The sequence below is a fragment of the Dermacentor andersoni genome, chromosome 5, assembly GCF_023375885.2.
Source record: "Dermacentor andersoni chromosome 5, qqDerAnde1_hic_scaffold, whole genome shotgun sequence".
Taxonomy (NCBI): domain Eukaryota; kingdom Metazoa; phylum Arthropoda; class Arachnida; order Ixodida; family Ixodidae; genus Dermacentor; species Dermacentor andersoni.
In genome coordinates this window covers 93,950,356-93,966,374 of record NC_092818.1, presented here as the reverse complement: position 1 = coordinate 93,966,374, position 16,019 = coordinate 93,950,356, and the positions used below count along the sequence as shown (strand labels likewise).

The window sequence follows — 16,019 nt, the reverse complement described above, 5'->3', positions numbered from 1 at the left end:
CAACAAAGATACAACACATGTGTTGTATCTTTGCATCATCAAAAGTATAAAGCAGTGAAAAAGACCTTTTCAAAAAAATAATGTTCTGTGAGTTTCTATTCGCAAATGTGGACGCCCACGTCTGTGCTCTCACGGATACTTCAGGTATGTGAACAAAATTAATTACTATTCATGTGCATGTTACTGATGTCACCAGCATCGAGTCACTTCCGAGATTGACCTGACACTGTAAAAAAAAAAAGAGAACCTGACACGTGACCATGTACTGCTCGTGATGTCGAACACGCACACTATGTGCACCCTAGCACACTGAGCTGCTGCGAGTATGCGTGTCTGAGCTGAACAGAAAGCAAACGTCAGGCTAACGTTATCGAATATTTCGCTGGGCGCACACTAATCCCCACAGTTTCCCGTGGGTCTCATTTTGTGCATCATCGAGGTGTAATGCCTACCGCATCGTTGGTAGATTGCCTCGTCACGCCAGCGTTATGAGACGCTGTGTAGCCACCGGGATGCTGTTTCTTCTGCCCAGCAGCAGTTACCCTTACGTGCTGTGTCATGCTAGCATGTCATACCCGTGTATTGTTGAAACACCATCCAAACAGTCCAAGTGTAATGCCAAATTTCGATATCGATGTGAATGCTTCGCCTTTCGAGCGATACGGCCAATCTTTCGCAGAATTCAGCATTTATGCTTAGAACAGTTCATGCACATAACAAATGTAATGTTGGTTTCGACTTATTTCTAGATGGACGTTGAGTGTTCTGAGCAATTTTCAGAGTTAATTTCATTTTGTCACTGCAGTCTTCCATCCCACTGTACGAGAACGAGTCCAAGACTCTCAGGTGCCTGAACACCCTGTGCCTGGCGTGCTGTGCATACAACCAGCGCACAATACTTGTGGTGACGGCCAATTGCTGGCATGTAAGGGTATAGTTTCTTTCGTATAGTATAGTTTCAATTGCTGGCATGTAAGGGTTCAAAGTTTCTCAGTGCTCTTGCATGCGCCAAGGCAGTGGAAGTTATCCGTGATGCTTCCTATACCCTTTGCTGCGCACGGAAATAATTAAGAGGCCTAGAGGCCAGTCTTTTGACTGCAGCACTTGTTTTGACGGCGCTAAAGGAGATTGAATGCTTCGAACACCCATAAAAACCCGCCGTCTATAACCCACCGTCATATAAGCTGTCCTAAGGAAATTTTCAAGCAGAAACGACAGCTCAAAATGAATTACCTTACTTGGTCATTTATAACCCACACTTTTTCCGAAATAATTTGTGAAAACAGCCTGAACTATCCAGCCAAATATGCTCAAGAACCTTGCTCGCTAACCTAATTATCATAGTGGCTAGCCTAGGTGCGGGCCCCCATACCCTTTGCAAATGTTACAGAATCGATGGATGAATGTGGAATAACAAGCTCTCCTTAGACCGTATGGAGGACGATACGTTGTGGCGCATAGACAGCAATAAAGTATTACTTGAGAGTTTCAGCAATAAGACATGAAGAAAGCGTAAATAAATTTCAATTCGATGATGGTAAACCACATCGGTTTCATGTTTTTTTGACTGCAAGAATCGAAAGCATGCTACATTTTTCTTGTTCCCGTGGCATCAAACCCTAGCCCGCACTTCGATAGGTGCGAAATGCAAAAAGGCCCGTGTGTCGTTAATTGGGCGCACGGTAAGGATCTCCGAGCGGTCAAAACTAATCCGCAGTCCCCCACTACGGCGTGCCTCATAATCAGATCGTTTCGGCACGTAATACCCTAGAGCTTAATTTTAATTTTACTTGTTAAAAGATCTGCTGCGTGCTAGATTTAGACTTTCTTTAGGAGCCCTAACGTCGTATTTTACCATGTTCTTGAATCTCTTTGGTCAGATATATGATGCCTACGACTTTGCGCTGCTTTGCTCGTTGGACAACCGGGCGGGTGAGGGGTGGATGGGAGGAGACTTCATCTCTGCTGACCGTGTATGCGTGTGGAGCGACAAGGGTCGAGGTTACCTTTACCAGCTGCCGGCCAAGTGAGTTACACTTATTGACACCTGCAGGGATTCCATTTATCTATCGATAAACGAAGTGTAGAACATGACTCTGGGTGTGTTATCAATATTGGCAGGGATTGCTTGCTGAGAATCTTCCTGTGTTCACTGGACAGCCGCCATTTTAAGCCCTGTTTTGTGTATGGCATAGACGGCAAACAATACGGCTTGAAGAGGCAGCAGAAAAGTCTGCTACACTGCAGATGGCTTTTTCTTTAGTAGACGACACAGAAAAGTGATTCAACAAGGAGCTGTGGGAGGGAGTGAGTCTAGCTAACGCAGTTAATCAGACTTTATTTCTGTGAAAGCTGTTAAAATTTATATCAATTTATTCTTGTACGCTTTCTTTATTTAATGTATACTATCGATTAACAAAGCGGTCAGTTCTCGCCCTTGCATTCTACGTGGGCTGTCACTGACATTCCACTGCTAGCTTTTTCTTTACAATGGAGAGGTCCTTCACCTGATAGCTTTCGCATGAACTGCTTTTTTTAGTTTACACGCAGTAAAATTTCTGGCCCTTTAACTAAATGAAAATGTCTTTTACGCTGTGTGAATGTAGTGTTTTCGTCTTGCTAGAGCATAGTGCTGTAAAAATTGAATTGCTAACGTAAATCTTGAATAGTATTTGTGTGCATTGTAGAGCATATGTGTGTGCATAGGCATGTTTGCTTTTCTTTTCAGTACATACAGTGCCAGTACTCTGTACTTCGAATGACCTTCACTATAAGTTTGGTAACAGATACTGGTATTGGACTGCAGGTTATTCATGCTCTGGTTTAGCCCAGTTCTAGATGTGCGTGTGTATTTAATGCGTTTACTAGCCTTATTTGCTAATTTATGCCATACTTCTGTTCAAACAACCTTGAACCATAGAATCAACTGTTGGCACTCTTGCGGATAAGTTTTTTTAATTTGAATAAAATGGCAGGTTTAGGATTTTGTATGTTTATTTGAACGATGACTATTTTGTGCATAGAAGACAGCTTAAAAGAAGTTTTCGTGTTCTTGCGGCTGTTTAAAAAACTCGGAGGCTCAAAAACCGAGAACCTCACTACCTCAGCTGGCATAAATTAAAAAAAAAAGTGGAGATATCAGCTGCTGATGTAGACAGGAAGATGAAGCATTGTAATCAATAAATTTTTATTCGTAATTTATTCAAAATGTTATCGAGCCAGGGCCTAAGAACTCATCTCTGAGTTGTATGAAGGATCCACGGTTAAAGAAAAAGAAAAGTAATGTTATGAATAAACACTTGTCTGTGAGAGGTATAAAAGAAAACAGTTGTATTAAGAACATTAAGGAAAACAGGACATTGTAAGACGTAGCGTAAGAAACAACAAAAACAGTTAAAAGCTAAAGAGCTAAAGTTGTTATAATATCCTAGAAGAATATCTACAAATCAAAGCGAACATTAACACTTTAAATTAGTTTTAACTTACAAAACAAAGTGCACATAGTCATTCAAGTCCCAAGCATTGTTCTCAAATTCAAGTGTACGAAATGCTCGTAGAGCAACTGAAACAATGTCATTAAACTGAATGTGTTGACTTGTATCGGTGTTATTGACCAAGTAATTCAGAGCAAAGTGTCTATCAAGTACACAGCCATGCTGCTTGGTTGCTTGCTGGCTTAAAGAGAAAGATTATTTGAGATATATTAATAAATTACCCTTCAACTATACGAAAACATTACTCTTAGAAGAAGCTTTGTAAACCAGCTTCTTCTAAGAACATGAACGAACGACGAGGGACAATGACACTTTAATCAAATCAAATCAAATCAAATCAGTTTATTATTATTACATCGCATGTTAATTATAGCATATAAGATATACAGACTGAAGTTTTAGCAGCAGGTTGCATGTTGACATGAATTTTGAAAGCACCTGCTCATACCCAAATAATCTTTTATCGATAAGTATGGACTACCTTGTGGTATAAGATGCCCAAAGACTTCCGAAGTTTCGTGAACCTTTACTTAGCCAAAATGGCTCAAATAAAAGAAAATAATTTTAAATCCATGACATCTCAGTGACTTATTGTCGCTAGGGTTTCGGCACAAAAACAAAAAAAAGGAACTTTGATCTTCGTCTTCTATTTCAATAGCCAGTATTTTACAGCGAAATGAAGAAACATTGCGTTTTCGAGAATTTTTATTAGCCTAACCTGATTATACGTTCCTGTGAAATGTCACTTTAATGTTAGTCATACCATTTATCAGCCACTGCCAGCACGTATGCCAAGTTTTACCAATGTGGTGTGAGTGCAATCGGCTCACGAGGCTATGACAGGGGCCGTGTGTAGCACCTGCGGACTAATTCCAGCTGTGCTTCCTTATTTCTTGTCCTGCCTCAGTTCCATAGTCGACAACAGAGAGTTTCGAAGCAGGCCCAACTCCGAAGACAACGCATTTCTCCTCTGTGTACTCGCTGTTCCCAATGATAAGGCAAGTTCTTTTCAAAGTCGTACTATAATAGTAAACCATCGTTAAAACGATGTCCTCGGCACTCGGAAAGGGATTTTGTTAGAATGGCATTTCGTCAAGAGCAGAGAAGCCATAAATGAGTCGTGGTAATGTTGGAAGTGTCTTCTGACAGTGCAAAAGCTGGTAAACCGTAATAACAGTCGAAGGTCGATGTAACGAATATGAAAATAGCATCATATTATTAGATCAACGAAGTAAATCTAGCGTATTCGTTTCTGATATCAGCCTATAACAAATATTCTAACCTAACAAATGTTGAATATCATGAAGGTACTTTCCTGTCAGATGCAGTTTCGTTATAAAAAGTCTACTGTGTTGAAAGAAAAGCCATATGCTTGGTAGTGGCAGCACGACAGTGGCCGAATTCTACTGATGACTGTCAGCACCTATCTCATTTGCGCATTATCAATGTGTTTGGATCTTTGACCCGAAGAGCTGTCGCCAAGTAGTGGAGTGGCCTTTGCAGCAATCTTTAGCTCTTCCCACTCCTGGCTGACCCGAAAGAAGGCATAGGATTACTGTATATGATGCACTGAACATTGGGGATTTCCTGCTTCGTACTCTGTACTAAACGGTATCTGGTGCCACTCTACTTTTAATGTTCGAGGCGAAAATGCATATATTGGTTTAGGGGCCACGAAAAGATCTGAATATTTGGTATTTTAAATAATGTCATTTTGTTGCAACAAAGTTTACTGTGTTTAATGGATGTATGATCGTTCCAAGTTAGCACACACTTGGTGTCCAATTTCCTGAACTTTCGTTACTTGTCTACAGGCCATGATTACATGAAACCAATAAAATTACAATGGATATTAGAGAGCGCCATTGTATTCAGGGAATGGCAGTACAATAGATTCTTAGTAAAGGTTGAAGAGATGGCCCATTAACTTTATTAAACTTTTGCATTATCATTCAGGGCACAGTTGGAGTAATATCCTGCCTGGATGAGCAAATGTGCTTATGCGTTATGCACGGCAGTACATAGTGCCTATTACATTATTACATAAAAGCCGTTGGTCTCAAAAAATTTGCCAGCCATTATTCTAAACGCGGATGAGAGTCCCGATACATTGAGATGAACATTGAAACTCTGGTGCTGATTGGCCATGTCGTAAGCACTCTATCTGTATCTGACGTAAAAATAGCAGGCCTTGCAACAAATATGTTTTCATCTGCTGCTCCTTTTATGCCTTGCGTGCTTCATATGACTGCAGACCGAAGAATATAATAGCCCTCTTTGCGTTTTCGCTTGCGTTATTGGAGAAATGCAGCCAAGTGCCTTTATACTGAAGCACTTGGGGCCCTGAAATTTCCTCATTAGCGAAGTCACTTTATTGTAAAGGTCGAACTCATATTCAAAGAATAGGAAACCTTTATACCATAAATTTATGAGACACGTAGTGAAAGAAGTCCTGATTTTCTTTTGTGCATTTCATTGGATGAAATGTGTCACTGCTGATAGCCTTATGGCATCGCGGTTCGCAACATATTTCATATCCTTCTTGCGAGGCGATGGATGCAAATGAGTGGCGGATGCAGAAGTCAATGCAGGTATCACTGTGCGCCTTTGTTGTAAAGCAAGAAATTAACCATCTGGGATGCCTAAATTCATTTATTGCACAAGAGTATTTACTCTAGTGACATTGGCTGATGTGGCATTCAAATACATCTGAAAAAATAAGAATTAAGCAAGGGCATACGGGTTCTTTAGGTGTACATGTCGTTTTGTTGTAGATGCACTCATGGCAGAACCATTCAACTGTATCTGTTCATTGCATACGTAGTCTTAACATAAACTAATACTGCTCCTTGTGCTGTCCTCTGCCATTACAGAGTATCGTGGGCCCCCCTGCAATGGGGTACTTCTTGGGCACACGGGGTGGCTTTCACAAAGTGCTCTTGAGAGGAGACTCAAATGGACGGGTCGTTATATGGAACGTTGTGGACGTAGCCATTTCCGATGTAGAGCGCATTCGCCAAGATGCGAGTGCCATCCTTCGTGAGTATTTGCTTACCATCCACTGCCCTCGATCCCTGTCAACACGGCCTTCGAATGCATTTATCCTGTGAAACAGAGCGTTTAACCTTCAATAACAGCCCTTTTGCATGTGCCGTTAATGGATGATACACTGATTGTGAATTCTCCATTTCGAGAAAGCGTTTGGCACCGTTACTCATAATTCACTAACTTATAAATTAGATGAACTAAATGTCGAGTCGGATGTAATATGTTGGAGTATGAACTTTCTCTTTGAACGTGCCCACTGTGTAACCAGTAATTGCTTTTCTTCAGAACTTTCCCCAGTAACAACGGGTGTGGCACAGCGCTCAGTCTTAGGTCCACTTCTCTCTCTAATAAATATTAACTACTTTTTCCAAATTCATCACTTCATCTTAAAATAACCTATTTGGAAATGCCTGCGATCACTACCCCAAAATACTAAGCCCTGCTTTTCACACACTTCAGTATGACATCTCACGCGTGTCTGAGTTGTGTAAGAAGGGGTGCATGAAATTATTATTAAACGGGCAAATGTAAACTTATGCGAGTATCTCGTCATTTGAAAAATTCCACAAATCATACCTCTTCTTTTGTTACCTCGTACAAATACTTTGGCCTGCACATTACTATACCCACATTGTGACCCGCCCATACTCATATAGAACATATTACTAGCAAGACTAACCACATGCTTGGATACTTGCGCTGGAACTTCAACACTGCGCCTACCTCGCTCAAGTTAACACTGCAAGAAACCCTGGTTTGCTCTAAGCTCGAATATGCCTGCACAATCTGCAACCCTAGTAAATCACTCTTGTCCACACAGTTCAAAATATTCAAAATCGCGCGGTTTGTTTAATTAATTATTCACACCATGCCAGCGTCACGGACACGAAAAGTCACTTTCTCCCGACAGGCGAAGCGTTCATTGCAATATCAAATTCTAGACAGCTACAATAAGTATAACGTTAGTCGTTTTATCAGGTGCACAAAATGATGTGCGCATTTGATTACTAACTAAATTAACAATAGCGTTGCCATGCGCGCACATACGTACAAGAGCACATCTCACTGGATGACCGCGGACATTCCCTCCCAGAACGCTGGCCTGATTGAGCGCGGTAGCAGCGGCGAGCGGATTCCCTTTCGTACCACCTCTCGCTTCAACGCGAACTATAGGCGCGCGAGAGCACAGCGCACACGAAGCCATCAGCTATCTCAGGTCTGCTAGCCTTCGAATTCAGCGCACATTGCCTCCAAGACAGGATGCGCGAGGCCGCCGCAGCTGGAGTAGACGAGCTGCGTGACTAACCTGCCCCTGCCCTCCCCCGCTCCCCCGTTTGCGCATGTGAGAAGAGGGCGCACACCTTCCCCGCCTTCCTCCCTTGCGGGCGCGAAAGGGCGACGCCGCATCAAGCCGCCTGCAGCACACGGTGCACGGCCGTGATTTTAGCACACTAGGACTTTATACGGGACATCACGGCGACGGCGACGCCGGCGGCGGAAATTCACCTCGACTGTTCATATACTAACTATCACAATAAAAGCTAAGTTTATATAACGTCCGCGCGTCGTAAGTGTTCTTGTGTGGCTAATAAAGCAGTAACTTAGTATCCATGCATCTGATTTAAGATGAAACGAGCACGTAGCATATATCTCAAATAAAAAGCTTTCAGAAAACTTGGATAGTTAAGAAAGGCGCTAGTTAAAGCTACCCACGAAATTAAACTCCTTGCGTATCAAACGTAGGTTTTATAAAAACGAATATGTGTGTAAAAGCAATGCCGGAATATGCGTCGGCTCTGTGGAATCCGCACACACAAGTGAACATAGTTAAACTCGGATCAATACAGAAAGAAGGCTGTAAGGTTTATATTTAACGCCTACCAGCGGGCCATATCTCCATCATCTCTTCTGCAAAGTGTAAATTTGGAAAGGTTAGAAACCAGACGGTACCGCGAAAGGACGATGGTATTTTATCTGATATACCTGCATCATGGTAAGTTAGGAATAGACAAAACAAAATCGCTTTTCTTGCCGGTTTTCCTATCGTGGTTGTTGCGCCTCTATTTCACAGCAGAGAAAAGTAAGTACGTCGAACCCATCAGCCGTCGCGAAGCGCGTTCGCCTCCCTCTAAAGATGTAACCGAACACCTTTGTCGTACTAACGTATAGCGGTATTCTTTTTTCTCGTAAAAGTAACGACTGGGACAATCTGCAACCGGCATTTCTAGAAAGCACTGATCTGAATTCGTTTGCTCGTGCGTTGCTTGCATTATCTTAGTGAAACTTTTCTTTCTTTATTGCACAGTGTGTGCTGTTCTGTTCTGTATGCATAGTGACTATTTCATTCGTGATTCGATGCATCGTCAGTTTTGTAAGTGAACATGCTCTCGTGTACTTGTGCTATATTGTGCTCAGCATTATTATCCTTTTAGGTGATATTTGCCGCCAATTTTGTCTCTCAGCATAATATGATGCAGTTTCTCTGCTTAGCCTTCAACATTATGTTTCCGTACGGTACCTATGACCGTTTCGCCACTAATTATCGTATTATATAAGCGGTGTTTGCTGTTGCTGTAGTATTATATTGCTCGGTTTTACTTTATATATCATTCAGGCTTTTTGTTCTGAACGACTGACCCTTTTTCGGCTGCATTTTGTTACCTCTACATGTCACATCGCTCATATTATGCACTTCAATTTTGTGTATGGTGTTCCTTCCAATGTATCTCCCACTCCTGCCTAAAGTGTGGCATTCATACTGGCAGTACTTTCTAAAATAAATAAATGAATAATGCCTAGAAGTTTATTTTAGTGTGACACAGGTACACAATTTTTTGTAGAGCTTTCTTTGTAGCAAGAACACTATACTCTGACCAAGATAATTTATTGGTGAAGATGATGCCGGAATATTTAAATTTCTCAACATGGTCTTACGGTGAACCATTAAAACTATTCAAGGACAAATGGAGAAGAGCTTCTAGTGAAGTGCATTACAGCAGTTTTGCGAAAGCTAATATGCATCTTCCACGTGGTGCTAATATTAATCTTCCATGTGGAGGCAAATAAGTTACGCAGACACTGATGGCATTGATGTGATTTGATTACATCGTAATGTACACTGGCATATTGACATATTAACTAATATTAATAGCATAGGCATAGTGACCTCGAAAATCGGAGTCCACATTAACAAAACTTGTCCTCTGTAAGTCATTTGGTCGTGGCTGAGGCAGTTGTTTCAGTGTCGCGTGAATTGCTGTTGTGAATGGTGGCAATGTGAATTGGCCAATGAGACAACAATTTTGCATAAGAAAAGTCGTGCGAACAGCCCTTTAGTTGTTAATGTGCTTATGTTCAGACGTCTGAAATCTACGACTGTGTCCAAAAGTACTTTATCTAATTATCGCGAGCTTTATTACTTGCATGAGAAGTCAACATTTTGCAGGGTGCTTTTGCCTGATAACCGCAACGCAGGACATAGTTCAAAACAAATACTGTATCTGAAGTCGTAATTGAACATGGCATCAATTCGTAGCTTCTCGCAAAGCAACAGAAATCATTTTAAACGTCAACACACTAGCTGTTCATGCAAGTGCTGATTGAAAGGCCTACAATGCGATAAATATGATGGTAGACTTCTGCGGCGGCATAATTGGTTTATCAATGTGCGGGACCAGCACAGTCGGTAAAAGGCACTACTGGGCCCCAATAACCAGTTTAGCTGTACAGGTCTATTCGACAACGTTTGAAGGCGCACGCATCATGCTATAAATGTCCATATTTTCACTACAGATTGTATGACAAGGCGTTATCGTAGTGTGTACAGTGCGATTCACTGTTAAAATTAACACTTATGTAGAAACCATGCATTTTCCCCTCTAGCAAGTGTACGATCGCCTGGGTTTGCAGCAGATTGTCTGAAGTTGCTGATGCTTGCACCTTTCTGCACATTAATGCAGTGCATTGACGGAGCTTCAGCTGGCAGTTGCAACTAGTGCGCTACCAACGCGAGAGTCGCATATTACAATGTTCCCTCTAATCCTGTAATGCCCAAACGCAGGTTTAGGTCAAGTAAAATTGAAATAAAAATTAAAACAAGTTGTTTATCTTTATTTCTGACCACAGAGGATGAATTTGTATAGAAATAATGTGTTAGCTGAATATACATTAAGCTTACCATGCGACAACCAGCATGCTGACGCATCAACCTTAGGAAAGCATATGCTAATCTTTGGACATTGCAGGGTTAACTTTGGACTGCATTTAAAAATTGTGCACATTGAATAATTGTGAGCACATTTGTGAACAATTGTGCAAGCTGGCACAATACTATAAATAGTAAGGGGCTATCGTGCGGTACTTACCAAGAAGAGTTTCTGCGTACTGCAAACAGGTCACAACTTGAATCTCTTCTCGCGCCTTGTTTTTTCCCAGAAAAAAAACCTTTCCTGAACCTGTCTTTACAAGATGCTTGGGATGAAATGAAGCCTCCAGCCCCTGGCATTTTGGACAAAATGGTTTGACGCTTTACATTGCGCGTTCACTTACCGTCTTGCATAAGTACACGCGTTTGCAATGGCTGTTGTAGTCCCAGTGTGGCTCTTTCTGCAACTGCAAGCTGTACAGTGAGCTTCTTTGACTGTCTAGTCGCATACGTGCCTGAAGATACAGTGGAATCACGATATAAAGAACCTGAATATAACGAATTATCGTATATAATGACGTAAACATAAAATTTAGTTGGCCACGCTTTATTTCAATGTGTTGCTATAGTGTTATAACGAAATCGAAAATGGGTTGTCCAACTCGGTGTCGGGTATAGCGACAATGAATAAACATTGTTTATCCTTCAGTAATGAACAAACAAGAATAATATTTTTTTACAAAAACAGCCAAGCTCAGACAACCAAGTTCCATGTCTGAAATAGTTTTGGAGCAACTCAGCTCGTGTTTTATAGGGTTCTATTTAACTATTAAATGTTTGTCATGCCTCAAACCGAGTGACACTTGCCAGCGAGACCATCGGTGGAGCAGTCTTCGAACCACATCCGCACCGCTTATCAAGGGCGAAAAGAATAGAAAATGAAATGTGCCATTGAAGAGTACGGTTCCAGCATGCACAGCCATTGTGAAAGCGAGGCATGCCGTGCAAGCGCCTACAAGCAAACTCGGTGGTGACACACACGTAAGAAAAACGGAGCGACTTAAAAAATGAAGCGATCAATTGTTTGATCGCTAAACGAGATGCAACCGGTTGTCGTATGTATCGCAAGAATCGCGGCATATGCAACGGTATTACCAGCTTTACATGCGCCTACATTTGATCTTACGGGATAGTCATGCAGGTAAGGATCTCGCAGTAACACTTTGAGAGAAGAAACGCGAAATCAGTTCTCGCGATGCCCACAACTTGAAAGGCCAGCGGAATAGCGAGTCTAATGTGCACAAGTACAGGCGTGAGCACACAGCCGAAAACAAGGCGAAGCAGGGATACTCCTAGGTCATCATGGTGGCAGCAACCATAGCACAAAGCCGAGAGGCAAAATCGTTGTAAATTGCCTAATACCAACAGCGCATTGAAGGCGATTGGTTGTGTTGGTCAGCCTTCAATAGCCAACCAAGAAAAAGAAGTTTCCGTTTTAGATTACGCAAATCGGTGCCAGCCGAACAGTGCACTACTTTTAAGTCTCTTGTAACTACTTTACTTTGTCGCTTACTTTTTATGTACTAACTGATCTCACCACGATTTCTTGACATGGTCGTTCAGTGCCTTGCAGGTTCATGTGCAGTTGAAGTGTTGAAGAGCCGTATTAACTCGTTTCATCAATAACTTTTCCAGTTGACAGCCAGAGCTTGTGTTGTGTCTACGTCTTCGTTTTCAATGCGATGTACTTATTAGCCATGAACAAATACCAACTAGCCCAATTTTTCTATTCTCTTCAGCACTATAAAAGTTGTTTAGAACTCATTGGAGGTAACAGCGTCTCCAGGAAGAGGCCAGGCTGCGCTTCATTCTGCAATGATGCAGTCTGTCAAATGTCCAGTCGCTGACGTGCACGTGCCTCTTAGAACTTAAGACTTGTTTCCGCCACCGTACATGTACGGCGATGACGCTCAAATGGTTAAAGAAACTTGAGGCAGATCTGAAGATGTCCTCGTCATGTTTCTTTTCTCACGTTACACCACTTGTCTGTTCCAGGATCTGCCTGAAGAAAACGACGAGCTGAAACTTACGGCTAGCGTCTACCTGCCCCTGCAAGGACGCCTGGTGGTTGGCAGGGAAGACGGCAGCATCGTTGTCATGTCGGCCACACAAGCCGTCATGCTACAGCTCCTTTACGGGAAGCAACACCATGACGGTAAGAGGGAGGGACGGGGCAAATTCACCTCTTTGCTGTAGGAAAATAGCGCTCGTACAAGGCTATTTTTCCAAGGCGCACAAAAAATAGCAGAAGACGGGGCACATGCTCAAACTAGAAAGAAACGCGAGCAGATTTTTTTGCCTATAGATGGTTTGGTATCAAAACTTTGGAAAAGGGACATTTGTACGTTTATTCAACAATACTCATAGCCCACAGAAACATGAGAAAGCAATATCACCAGTCATGCAATCCTACAAAATATAGATAATTCAGTTTGATTTTGCATTGCCAGCACTCTGTCGCTGAGCGAAAACAAATTCGCTTGTCTCGACTCTAGAGGATAGCATGCGCTGCTACTTTGCATTGTCTTGTTTCTGTAGGTTGTTTGTATTGTTGAACACAAATAGGTTACTTTTCAAGATAAAAGTTTAAATTCTAAGTCGCACGCTGTTCCTGTCTATCAGTGTGTGCGTCACTTATTTACTACTGTTCTAGCGGAGGATAACATGCATGTAATTGAATTGGTGTGACATGTTCCCTGATTTTCTGACACCCACCACTTTATTGTAGTGCTCTTCTTACTTTTTACTTTTTCGCTTGGAAAATATAGTTGTGCCTTACTGCACGCAATGAGTGTGAAAGAGAAGTTTCTCTTAGTGCAATACTTTTCTGATGGACTCATGTGGCACTGTTTTGTACCACATTAGTGAGAGTAAGAGTTCTCAGGAAAAAAAAAGTGTAAAGCTATGTCCTTCTTAATGAACTTCAAGTTCAAGAGTGAGGGGTTATCATCGCATGCTGTTTGGGTACCACCACCTGTGAACTGGCATAAGGGTGGTGTCCTATCATGTGGAAACTGCACTAGCATGAGAATTAGCCTGACTTCTGCAGACAGCTGTTCAGTTTAATGCTGTTCTCTCAAGTAGATGTCTACAGCTAAAGCTATAGCCCCTTCAGGTTCGAGTCAGTAATTCTGACCATTCAATAGTCAATCGTAAAACATACCTTTTACCTTATCAATCAAGAAAGATGACCCAAGAAAGCAGAACAAATTATTCAGTTTTATTTTTTTCTGCAAATATATGGGGCTGTATATTTGCACAGCGCTTGTAAGGGTTGCTTTTTTAGCCACTGGTTCTTTGTACATGGGCACGTTCGTACATGTGATTCAAGCCAGCCGTTCAAATGAGTTTGCGCAAGTGGTTAAAGTCAGCGAATGCAGAGTTTTGCTTGCAATCTTTCTCTAACAGGATCATCCTTCATGTGAAACGCCAACGCGAAACATACAGGTGGCTCTGATGCCTCTGATGCCTCTGATGGCTAGGCCTTTTACATGTGAGACCTTTTCGCGACCCATGAAGCGGACACTGTTCTCGAGAAACAGACAACATTCTTTGTGTGTTCATAGCTGTTATGTGTACAAGTCATCTGCAGCTCCTCGACGCGTACATTAGCAGCACGTTCAAGTCAGAAACTAAGACCAAATTCAAGCAACGGCACTCAGCAGAGGCAGGTAAAGATGACAAAGTGCTTCTGACGGCCTCATTGATGAAGCCATTGCACGGCGCCTGGCTCATCAAAGTACGGTACTCCCTCTCTGCAAGGCTAGAGATTTCCAGTACAGCATTTTGCGAGGACGGGCATAGTGCAAGCTTGCACATCCTAGTATAGTGAGTGCACCACGTTTAAAGGGGCACAGCCGGAATAATGGCAGCAAGTAGGGCAATCGGTGTGGCTGCCAAAGTTGGACAAATGACCTCAGAATGATTGACCTCTCCTCAGCCTTCAAAAAGGTTGAACGACCTCGCGCAACCTTATTGGATGAGGTTGAGATTCACCTAGGAGACCTCACCTCAACTTTCATCGGCCGCCAGCGACCTCACCTAAACCTCCCCTCAACCTCACCAGTGAGATTGAGGTCGCGTCCTGAAACTCAACATTATTTTTTGAGTTCATGGTAGGGTAATTAACGTTGACTATACGTTACCCGAGCATAAACATACGTAAGCATGTTCTAATGCCTCTGGTACATGCGTTACGGTGACGTTAGCTGGGGGAATCGCTTATCGTGTAATATGCTCCGACTGGAATGGCTGAATCTTTTGTTGCCGCTCGAGAGAAAGAGAAAGTAAGAAATGCTTGCTCCCGCTGTGCGTTCACATAGCATGGCGCTCTCAAACTATATTATCCGCTTTCCTTCGAGACATTTTATAAATTTGATTCTTTTGAGAGAAACAAACGTTAAATATTGCGTGACTCCTGAATAGCCGTCGTGGTCCGGGACACCGTCTGTCTCCTGACTCAATCGCAGAACGTCAAATAAATAAACTAGGTTCAACGCAGCTTCGAAACCGAAGTACGATCTTAAGGCTCGATCAAAAGATTGCACGACGACGGAAGCCGCCGTCCTTGCGAAAATTTTATTTTTCACCTATAATTCCGCTCATTCGGTTCTACATCATCAAAATTATCATCGACGAGAAAAATCACATTTTCACTGCCAGCGGTTGCTCTCGAAGGATAGTCGCACCATACTTTATTATATTTCGCAATCATCAAGCATGCGTCGCAATGTTTTGATGCAAAGAATCTCATGATCACCTTTCAGCATAAGAATTCAACGTCAATTTTGCCTCGTGTGGTAGAACTATTTTTGTTGAATTCACGTGTCCAAAACGCGAAACCAGTCGCAAAATGTCACTTTGTCAATGTAAGAACAGAAATAGTTTATTCATAAAAAAAACACGCACAGGAGAAAAGCATGTTAAGGCAGCCTCGTTGCGTATGTGTGTCACCTTGGCGGGCTGTCCAGAGGGCTTTAGTTAGTTATTTCGTCTAGCTCAAAATTCTCTTCTAACTTTCGTTATTTTACTTTCAAAATAAGTATTGCATTATGGCGAAACAGCGCAGATGACAAGACGTGTGCAACACGTCTTGTCATCGTGTCAGGACAGGAGAAAACTCTGACGTAGACGACATACTTGCAAAATAAACAAAAACGAAAAGGAAAGAAAGCACGTGAGCACATAGAAGAACGGGGAATGTTAAAGCCATCTAACTAGGCCGCTTGACCAGAGAAACTACAGTAATGCCTTCGTTCCCTTTTCAATCTTGT

The 16,019-nt window shown here is 42.2% G+C and overlaps 1 protein-coding gene across 1 annotated transcript in view; it reads left to right on the top strand.

Annotated features, from left to right (window-relative positions):
* LOC126532015 (WD repeat-containing protein 7-like) overlaps positions 1–16,019 on the top strand; it is a 178,862-nt gene that overhangs the window by 17,709 nt on the left and 145,134 nt on the right. The window contains exons 6-11 of the mRNA XM_072288339.1: positions 806–925; positions 1,881–2,026; positions 4,402–4,492; positions 6,368–6,533; positions 10,977–11,059; positions 12,742–12,901. Of these exons, the coding sequence (XP_072144440.1) occupies positions 806–925; positions 1,881–2,026; positions 4,402–4,492; positions 6,368–6,533; positions 10,977–11,059; positions 12,742–12,901 (766 nt within the window). The remainder of the gene's footprint in view (positions 1–805; positions 926–1,880; positions 2,027–4,401; positions 4,493–6,367; positions 6,534–10,976; positions 11,060–12,741; positions 12,902–16,019) is intronic.